General features: G+C 38.4%; 1 protein-coding gene across 1 annotated transcript; it reads right to left on the bottom strand.

Moving 5' to 3' along the window:
* Positions 1-236: 236 nt before the first annotated feature.
* Positions 237-10877, bottom strand: LOC100888427 (zinc finger protein 850). The gene is made up of 10 exons (XM_003726357.3): positions 10757-10877; positions 8762-9825; positions 8237-8402; positions 7312-7746; positions 6572-6642; positions 5218-6120; positions 4480-4648; positions 3809-3987; positions 3225-3312; positions 237-2570 (listed from the first exon to the last, which is right to left on the bottom strand). Exons 1-10 carry the CDS (start codon positions 10764-10766, stop codon positions 1366-1368), a joined length of 4290 nt encoding a protein of 1429 aa, XP_003726405.3. The 5' UTR covers positions 10767-10877; the 3' UTR covers positions 237-1365.
* Positions 10878-11228: the final 351 nt, after the last annotated feature.

The following is an 11228-nucleotide window of genomic DNA, read 5'->3' on the forward strand; positions in this document are numbered from 1 at the left end:
GATCCGCGCCTGCTGTATTACGTGTTTCATATTTTGTTCCATTCATATATTGTTTCGGATATTCATTACTACACATAGACAGGAAGGTTAAACGAAGATTAAATTAAATGGACATTAAAAACAAGAAAAAATACACTGTACAATATAATTTTCCAATTATACGCACATTTATTTTTCCAATAACATATCTACCGGATGAATAGTATACAATATCGTAAGCACTCTTAAGCACTTTACAGATATATTAAATTTTTATCAAAAATAAACACTGGAAAACATCCCACATGACATTTCATTTACCATAAACTTTGGGAACTTAGGGACACTGTGAGGGATATAAAACCGCATACGGATTGCACACACTGATATTGCAGTGATGCATTAGCTTGAATATTTGCACATAGATTACATCTTTAGAAACACTGTGAATTGTATTTCTACATTGTCCTGCAAATAATTCCAAGTCATATGTCTGTATATGGCTGCATATTCCATTGTGAGTGAAGGCATTAGCTAACACTCTCTCCAAATGTTTATCAGAATGGCCAGATGGCCAAGCGAATTTCACAAAATCTAAAAGTACTATTCAAATGGCAAGAATCTATATGAATTGACAACACGACTATATATTTTTTTTTCTTCCACATTTCCTATAGTAAAACTATAGTGGTCAAAGCATCACACTTTGGCAGCTGCACAACGCAAACTAGTTATTCTGTTTGATCAGATATGCAATTCTATAAGCGATGATATATGGTCCAATCGATTTCGAAAACCTTCTATTTGCACAATAACAATCAAATAAAGTAATATCTTTTTTGTAAAAGATAAAATGATTTATACTTGAACGGCACTTTAAAACTGTATGCCCCTTCTGGTACAAAGTATCACTCTTGTCACTAAGTATACCTCAACAATGATGAACAACATACAGATTTGTTTCTAGGTTGTTTTAGCCTACCATATCAATCATAACATTCCATAACATGAATCAAGTGACAATAAAAATGCAAAAAATGACTTCAAGCAGAGCTATTTTCTTTAAATTGATTTGTTGAATTAATATTTAATCATGGGACAAAATAAGGAAAATTTTCTGATTTAAAACTTGTACCAACATTCTGTTGATATTGGATCCTTCCATGTGAAAAATTGATCCTACTAACATTCACACATAATTACTGGAAGTAAAATGAAGATTTATTTCTGACCTGAATTCAACATGGTATGTTCCTATGGATGTACACCTTAAAATGAAAATGTAGACTTGACTTTCACTTTAATGTCGTACCACACATTTCAACAACATTTGTGGAATTCTTCTATTTGCCAAAGCATCTGATGGTCCCTTCAAACTTAAAGAACTCATGATGAACATTCTTTCTTCTCCGTTCTACCCGTTCTACCTCTGCACTTGTGGTTATCAAAAGTATCTTTACATTTGAAAGACTTGGAGCACTGTTCACATTTGAAACATCCTACAGTCTTCTGTCCGCATGAATGACGCTTCAGGACGTACTCTGTGCTGAAGGACTTATCGCAAGCATCACACTTGTGAAGAGCCTTACCTTCATGAGCGGAAACATGGCTCTCGAAGCACTTCTTGTCCATGAAGGCTTTCCTGCAATGCGGGCACTGAAGGGGGAGTTCCCCCGTGTGCATCTGCTGGTGGACCTTCAGCTGGAACTTGCGTCGGAAACGTTTCTCGCATTGATCGCACTGGAATGGCTTAACGCCTGAGTGGATTAGAGAATGGCGCTGCAGGTCACTGACCAGATTGAACGCAGAGGGGCAGCGTTCGCACTTGTACTGCTTAATCCCATCATGAATCAGTTTATGCCGTTGCAGATGTGAAGACTGCCTGAATTTCTGATCGCACACGGTGCATTCATAGTTCTTGATGCCTGCATGGATCTCCTCATGCGACTTCAAATGGCTGTGCTGTTTGAATCTGGCATCGCACTTTGAGCACGCATAGGGTCTCTCGTCTGTGTGTTTAGCTATCTCATGCTGTTTCAGATTGCTCTTGACAGAGAAGGCCTTGTTGCAGAACTTACAAACAAATGGCTTATCTCCTGTATGGATCCGTTGATGGACGTTATGACTACTCATCTTCTTAAAGCCCTTGTCACAGTGTCTACAGTAGTACAGAGACTCATCCTTCTCCTTGGACTCTCCGACGGTCCGGACAGGATACTGGTCCACATAATCAGGTCCTGGATCCTCAATAACTTCTGGACCAGGGGACACGGGTACATTGCTTGCATCAAGACATCCATGGGCTTTCGAATCACCCATGTACTCTTCCCCACATTCAGCACACATCTGTTGCTTTACGGTCCCATCCATAGCATTTGGTGTGTCTTTCTTCTTCATCTTACTCCTACTCTCACGCTTTGTCCTCTGTCTCGTGGTGGACTTGGCTTTAGGAGCAGGGTTGTTGATGGTGAGGGAAGGATTGTGGAGTAGCTGGGTATGTCTGGCTAACATGGCTGCACTGGGGAATAGACTGCCACAGGAATTACACAGGAAAAATGTGACATCAGTGGCATCTGATGGATCGGTCTGAGCTATAAGGTATGACACAAGAAAGACAAATGTGGAACGTGGTTCATCTGATAGAATATCTACAAATTCAAGCTTAAAATGCACTGGCATTCTCAACATTCAGGGGGCATTTCACAAAGCTTTTTTTCAATGACAACTAACAAAAATCAGTGATAAATCTGCTGATAACTAATCAGAAGCAAGGATTTCAGTAGCTTATAACAAAAACTACCATTTGTCACTGATGACAAGTTTTGTGAAATGCCCCCCTGATTATATCAAATATATATTTAATAAGTAATTAGGCCTAACTCTCTATTGTAGTATCATTCAATATCTTTATTCCCCCCAACTCAGGAAAAACCCAAAAGCTTCAAAACTTATTCAATCCCGGTAAAACTAGAAAGACTAAGAGCATTTTCCTGGTACAAATTATCTGAGAGGTATACAACAAGATGACCTAAATAGGATAATAACTTACATTTTGTGTGTAGTTACATATAACTATTTCTGTAACATCCCAACTACAATTGCTATATTATTTCTACTCAATTAAAAAAAAAAAACACAGTAGAACACAGAGGTTAATTATCTGTTCTCAGTTGTTCACATATACATAGAATACAACAATTTTTATTTCTCAGAAGTACAAGAAAAAGTTAGTTCAATATATGTACCTCTACTGCTATCTGGACCTGATGTAGAACTCTGATTGGGTGGAAGGTCAGAAGCTAGACAAGGTAGATCATCAGAATCAGATCCTTCCTATCATGAGATACAACAAACAAACAAAATACATTACACAGGAGGTTCAGTTTTGATAAAGGCATACATTATGTACAGTATGAGCATTTGGATAATGCTTCGTTGTTGATGAGATCCTTACCCGTGAAACCGACATGACCTAAGATTACTCAGGAAACATTCTTTTAGTAATTGAATTAGTTCTGACAAAATTCTTAACTTATATGGAAAACTAGTGGTTGTCACTTTTAACACCAATAATCTCTCCTTTAAGTCGATTCTACATGCACATGTCTGGGTGTTTGTGAATTTAAGGGAGTGATTATGAGCAAAACTGTGCACTTTCAAATAAAATTTGACCAATCAAATCAACTAAATAATCATGAGGAACCCCAATTGATGTGTTAGCTGATTTTCCTATTTCATATTGTAAAATTTAAATAATAAAAAGAAGAAAAACATATATTTTGATCAATACTCCTCACAAGTCCTATTTTGGCCATATTAAACTACTCACCTGTAATTCACAACTGCTAGTGGTTGCACCAATGATTGGAGTCAATGCAGCCATTGCAGGGTGCTGCATAGTAGGAGCATCAGCAGAGTCTAGAGATGGAGCAAGACCTGAAGCCTTAGAGTTCATTCTAATGGGAGCTGATGGGACTCCTTCAGCATCTCCAGTCCTATGACATGGATCTGGTTGAAAATACAAATGATACTTTGTTAAATGAGTAATTGTACTATATTAAATAAAGTGAATGGCAGCCTACACTTCTGCAATTTGCTGTGGATTGAAACCTTCGACTGCATTATTTCTAAATATTTCCATATATAAGTCGATGGAAGTGGTCCACTCTTTGTTTCATTAGTGACCCTAGATGGCAAAGAATTAGTTTCCTAATCAGTTCAATCTCTAATGTTTCTAAAATTTCTGTCATATTCTTATTATCTTTCACTCAGGTAAGCACTAGACCAATACACAAATATAATACATTTACTAATTAAATACAAGGTATATGAAACTAGTGAATTCATTGACACATTTGTGTTGAATTATTGGTTTAGCTGACAATAAATATATAATAAACAGCTTTTAGCATTGCTATTGTCAATACGGAGTAACTACTTTTCTTCAACATGCAAATCTGAAATACTGCACTAGAGAATTCAATATGTCAAGAAACAGACCACAATTTTCTACGGGAATCTGGGGACGAGGAACACCCAGGTGCATGACTGTATGGGAATCAAGCTGAGACTTGGTGAAGAACTTTCTGGAGCAGTAGCTGCACTGGAATTTCCTCATGTGAACCTGCTTCTCATGAAAGGCCACAGCTGCTTTCCTTCGGAATGCTTTCTGAAGCATAAGAAAGATGAAACAGATCATAATCATCGATTAGTTACTCACACCCACATGTATGAGATCACTGTATGTGCAAAATTGCAATGATGGCCATACACAAAGAGGAACATAATAAACATTTTTTAAATGAACTCAATAATTCCATGATGAATACATTTTCAAAATAATGATGAATATATGCAAACTAAGTTCTTCAGATGTTGATCTTTTTAGTATAATAATCACTTGTGTCCATGAGAAATTAAAGACATCAATAAGTTTGGTCAGGTAAAATCGCAGAAATTTTTTAATCATAATGTATTCCATGCTAAATAACTTGAGTGTATTTATAGTGGTTGATGATAACAGTGTTACAAACTGTACAAGAATATTTATACAAAAAAAAAAGATTTTGAGGGATAGTATGCTTTTAAAAACTAAAACTTGAAGGGAAATGATAGAATAGTTTAGAACTCCGATAAATCTCTAGAATTCTTACATAAATATGATTTTGTCTCTGTAGGTGACTTGAAATAATTTCATCTGTTTTACCATGATGTATAATAGTAGAAGGCTGCCCATACCTTACAGATCTTGCAGGCAAATGGCTTTTCTCCCGTATGGATCCTAAGATGTCTCTTAAGGTCATGGCCCATGAAGAAGGCTGTCGGACAGTGAGGACACCGGAACCGCTTCTCTCCTGTATGAATGGCTTCATGGCGCTCCAGGTACGCCTTGCGATGGAAGGAGAGTCCACACTGGAAACACTGGAATGGTCTCTCACCTCTGTGGGTCTTCTCATGTTGGTCCACTTGTCGCTTCTCCTTGAATGTCTTTGAGCAGTACTGGCATTGGTGAGGACGATCGCTGCTGTGGGTTACGATGTGTCGTTGAAGGGTTCCCTTGTTTGCAAAGCCCCTTTCGCAGATGGTACAGGAGTATGGTCGTAGGCCGTGAGCTTTGACCTTGTGGCGCAGCAGTGACACCTTCTGCTTGAAGACATCTTTACAAAGCTCACAACTTACAGTATCTTCCTTTTTACATGTTCTACTGTGCTCCAAGTAGGACTTTTTTTGTACAAAGGTCTTCGAGCAGATATCACAAGAGAAGGGCTTAACGCCATGGGCACTGACTAGGTGCTTATGTAGGTGAGACTCATACTGGAAGGCCTCGTCACATCGGTCGCATCTGAATCTCTCAGGGTTCTTGTGTTCTTTGGCATGAGCCATTAGAGTATTGCGTCCAGTGAACGTTTCTTCACATTCTTCACACTGGTGGACAGTATGCTGTATGCCATGACACTTCTGTTCATGGCGTAACAGATTACACCTTCGACAGGGCCTTCGACAAACACTGCAAGATAGCTGTTCATCATCAGTCAGTTTTGAAATTTCATTTGAATCTTGCTCTCTTCTTTTGGGTCTTAAAGACTTTGGTTTAGTTTTCCTGTGAGATGCCCTTGCTGCTGCAGTTCTCTGCCTTGTCATCTTTTATAAAATGTGGACAAGAAAGTATATGATTATGAAAACTACATTTGTAATCATACAAAAGTGAAATAGAATATAAGGTTTTTATCATTTATAATAAGAATCAAAGTTTCATTGATAAAAAGAATAATAAAACTTATTGTGACTATCAAGGTTGAGAAATTGTCAAAGCAAGAACTTAGGAAAAGTAAGAGATTATAATAGAACAACCTCACAAAAAACATAATGCTTCATATAAACCCGTTTTGAGTTACATTGGTATGGAAGTTTCAATTAAACGTATTTTCAAACTTACATCCTAATACATTTACTTACAAATATACAGAAGAGTAAAAGAAGGCTTTAAAGTATTATATCATTATAGGTAGAAAGCAGGAAGGCTGGTTGACAAGAACTTTCATGATTCTTTCTTGACTGAAGGCCTTTACAAACAAAAGTGTTTTCAAGTTACCCTAAGATTTGGTCGTGCTGCCATATTCTTCCGATTAGCAATCTTCTTTTCCTTTACAACCTTGCTCTTTTCTGGAAAACAAAGACAACATATAAACTTGCATTTAAACAATGTCATCAATCTGTCAAAACAATGGAATTTTTTCTTTATTTTAAATGAAAGTGTAATCAAACTGCCACATGTGTATCAACAAACCTTTTTTTTCAATACCACACATTCAAATGTTTCACACATAGATATTTTTTTCTTCAAAGCTATGTTTACAAGTAATCAATTCAGTTGGATGAGAAACTACTTGTTCAGCTTTACAAAACGTTTTTGCTGATCCATCTGACTTATATGACACCTCATATCTCACAAATATTGTCTCTTTCCAAACCTATTTTATGTTATATAACAATAAACTCAATTTTATAGTTAAAAAAGAAATCCAATGTGTTAAAGAGGTACTACAATGTATGTCCCATTTGCAGGCCAAAAATAATGAAAACGTTAAATTGTAATTTAGAACTTTCCTCAAAACGAAAGGGTTTGAAAATGGCTTTTAGTGGTAAAATAACGACCATTAGTTGTCAAATCGACTTAAGTGATTGCAATCACAAGTAATAGTCTCGATTTTCAGACCCTTTTACCTTGTACAGATAGGACATACATGACATATTCATAATTCCTGCAAAGTTCTACAGAATTTGATGTTCGATGCAAAAGGGACATAGTATCTTTAAAGACATTCACACTACCTTTATGAATCTTCATATGTTCCTTGAGCTCTGTGAATAGACTGAACCTCTGGTCGCACTCTCTGCAATCATGTGACAGTGACTTAACATGCTTCTTCTCATGGTCAGCCAGTGCCTGTAGGTCTCTGAAGCTCTTACTACACCTCTGGCAGATAAAGGGCTTAAAATGAATCTTCTCATGTATCCTGACAGCCTGTTTCCTAGCGAAGCCTTTCCCACAATGGGCGCAACAGAACGGTCTCTCTCCGGTATGGATGCGGGTGTGACGCTTCAGGTCGCTGCTGATGTTGAATGTCGAAGGACAATGAGAACAGGAGAAGAGTCGTTTACCAGTGTGCGTAAGGGCATGCCGCTTCAGGTGCTGCTTCTGACGGAAGACAAGCCCACAAGTTTCACATCGGTGAGGTTTGCTCCCATCATGAATGGACATATGACCTTTTGTAAAAAGGAGAATCCCATCGGTTATTTAATACTTTGCAGTTGTGAAAACAATGGCAAATAGTCCATACTACACAATGAAACGTGCAACCAGAGAGCTTGGTATAACTCCACCTTACGGTAACTCCAAGGCTTCTAAATTGGTTTGTTTCATAAATTTGCGTTGCTGTGATGTAATTCTTGTTTAGGAGAGCTTAAAATTTGCAAGGTACTAGGGAAAAGGACCCATTGTAACTCAGATTACCACCTCATCTTCATCATTCAATCAAAAGATACTATAGTTCAATGTATTTAGGACTCCTATTATCCCTATATTCTTAGATTTGTGTCACATGTTTGATAAGTATGCACTATTCAGCAAAAAAGGAATAAAAGCCAAAGCAAATCAATGGATAGTTAAAGAACGAGAGACAAAAAGAGACAGAAGACAGACGAACAGAGAATAGAGACTTAAGATATGAATCATTAGCAGAGGTGTGTAGTATACCTGTGAGATGGCTCTTTTGTTTGAAGGTTTTCTCACACTGTGTGCACTTGAAAGGTCTCTCCTCACTATGTGAGTTACGTTCATGTTCCTTGAGATGTCCTTTCAGCTTGAAAGCATTATCACACTTGGAGCAAGCATAAGGTCTGTCATCAGAGTGAGCATAAACCTGTCCATTTCATTAAGACAAAACAAAAGAAATAAAATTAGCACTTAGCATACATCTACAAAATGATAATTGACCCATGGATAATGGGGCAGGGGTGGTCCTTGTGTATAGGGCCTACAGGAAGAAAGATAATTCCCTTCTGTTCCATAACCCTTAAGCCACTTGAAGATGGTAACTATTTGGGGGATTTAATTTTTCTAACGATGTACGAAATCATTTTGTTGTTGATTAGTCCCTTTTAGTTGGAGTGCCTTGAGCACCATGCATGGTGGATATGTGCGCTATACAAATATCCAATATTATTATTATTATTATTATTTAATCTATATATGCCTGTACCTTTACCAATTTCAACTTACCTCATGTTGCTGTAGATTATACTTGAGAGTGAACGTCTTCTCACAAGTCGGACAGGAGAATGGTCTTGGGCCCTGACCTCTAGGGGGCTTGGTAGGTTTTATGACTGGTTCTGTCTGGGGTACACCCACTGCAGTTAGGACACCCATGGGAAACGCAGGGGTACGGGCCAGTAGAACAGTCTGCTGCTGATGTAATGGAAGGACAGCTAGTGTTGATGAAGGTAGTCTGTATGAAGCTTCAGTTTGGTTCGTCCAGCCTAGATTGTTTTTCATAGATACCATTGAAGTAAGAACAGTTTTGGTCACACGATGTGAGATCTGTTTCTGGATATGAGAATTATCATTGTTTATGTTGTCTCTTTGTCCTGTTGGACTGCAGTGATTGCTTTGAATGACAGATAATGTGCCGGCGACTGTAGTCACTCCTCCCACGTGTGTCTGCATTATTCCAGCTCCATTTTCAGTTGTTGGTGTTTTGACAATGGGTTGTAACTGATTTTCAATTTGATTGGTAATTTGCATGCTTAGATTTCCATCCATGCCTGAAGGATTATTCAGGTTTCTATTAGAATGAGCTTCCAGTGTCTGAGTTGGATTTACAACACAAGTGTACTGAGTGTTTCCTCGGGTCTCTGTACCCTCTTGGGACTGGGTTGAATGGATTGCTTCTGACATGGCAAAATACCCTGATCCAAACTTTGCAGTTGTAGTGTTTGAAGATAAGACTGGTAGTTGACCACCCTTGCCATGTTTGACTACCTCCTGTTGTGGCAGGGGATGAGGGGAAGGCATTAAATGAGCTTGTGAAGATGGGTTCACAGTCTGTAGTTGTGTAAGAGTGATATCATGGCCACTTGGCTTCCTGGTGATTGGTGGTTGATTGATGATGTCATAATGGTTGGGTGGAGCCTGGGGGAGTGTCCCCTGTCCAGTTGGTAACATGCTTCCAACGCTGATGAATGGAGAGAGTTCAAAGCCTTGGTGATGAGTGGCGCAATGCTGGGAGAGCAGCAGAGCCGATGGGAACTGAGTCCCACAGCAACTGCACAGGAAGAATGGCCCTGCTGAATAAGGAAAAAAAAGAGAACACAATAGCATCAAAGCTAAACTAGTAACCCTTTAACTTTCAACTTTAATTGATCTCAATATATGTAATAGAAGCTTAATATACATGTAAATGTAACATGTCTTTCATAGATACAAACTTCAGGAAAGAGTGACTGATTCTATTTCTGGAAGAAAACGTAAATCTTTTTTAATAATCCAAACACTTTTTTGAAAGCTCAAGGGTGGGATTTGCCACATACGTAGCCTTCAGCAAGGAAGGAGTTAAAAGTATCATACCACTGGAATATCAATAATAGTAAGATTTATTGGTTATCTATCAATCACAAATAAGAAACTCTTTTAAAACAAAAGAAATAAAGAAACACAAAGGAAAGATTACAGTAGAAATGTGCAAGGTTCAAATCCATGGGCCTTGGTGAATGCATTCTCATTTTTAATTTTGAAAAGAAATTGATATGATCACCATTTTTTTAAATATGCTTGGCTATACTAATAATAAAAAAAGACAATGCTATCAGTTCAGGGACGGATCCAGGGGGGCACAGGGGACATGTGCCCCCCCCCCCCCCCCCAAAAAAAAAGTGTTGAAATCAGCCCCCAATTCGCCAAAAATGTACTGGCAAACAGGGACGTGCCCCCCCCCCCCCCCCCAAAAAAAAAAAAAATAGTACGCTCCTCCCAGCCCCGCCCCCCCCCCTTTTCATTCAGAGCCAAGCCAATGTGTATCAGAGGAAAATATGTATGATCTGACGATTCGTAACGTGTTGAATGAAAGCCTATAGGTCTACTGCAACTAACGAAAAATATAACGCATGGGACTGTGAGCTAGCAATAAATCCGCGAAATTGCATAATGTGTTCCAAATGCGTGAATTATATCTCCTTATTTAAATAACATTGCATGCAAGGGTATGTAAGGTACACTCACCATTGTCCATAGTCGATAAATCACCGGTAAAGACCTTAAATAAAGGAATACTGATAAAAAATCTCTCTCATATCCGTCTTCGTCCTCACTCGTTCCGAGAAAACAACATCGATGACGTCATATTCTTGGCCAATCATGGCAGTATCATTATCATGATGCCGTCTTCGTCGTGTACTTCAAAAGTAATCAAGATAGTTAATCAGCAGCAACTCTTTGATCCCCCCGCCCCTCTCCAAAAAAAAGTTTCTAATGTGCCATTCAATAATGTTTTTTTTTTAAATAACAGGTCACGATAATAGGACTTAGTGCCTAAGTGCCCTTTTAATTTAATTTTTTAATATTTTGAATAATGGGTTGAATTTGAAAAGGGAAGTACGTTGTTGAGGCTGTCTACCCGACGTATGCAACTTGGGCTTCACATGGAGGAGGGCAGTGGCAGATCCAGGGGAGGGCCCAGGCCCCCTCCCCAGGG

This window comes from Strongylocentrotus purpuratus, unplaced genomic scaffold (genome assembly GCF_000002235.5).
Source record: "Strongylocentrotus purpuratus isolate Spur 01 unplaced genomic scaffold, Spur_5.0 spur5_scaffold_14, whole genome shotgun sequence".
In the NCBI taxonomy this organism is placed as follows: Eukaryota; Metazoa; Echinodermata; class Echinoidea; order Camarodonta; family Strongylocentrotidae; genus Strongylocentrotus; species Strongylocentrotus purpuratus.

Coding starts and splice junctions, on each gene's coding strand:
- LOC100888427 (XM_003726357.3), bottom strand. Junction 3,988..4,479: donor GATTCCCGTAGAAAATTGTG/GTCTGTTTCTTG, acceptor ATTTTCAACCAG/ATCCATGTCATAGGACTGGA. Junction 3,313..3,808: donor CTAGCAGTTGTGAATTACAG/GTGAGTAGTTTA, acceptor ATCTCATGATAG/GAAGGATCTGATTCTGATGA.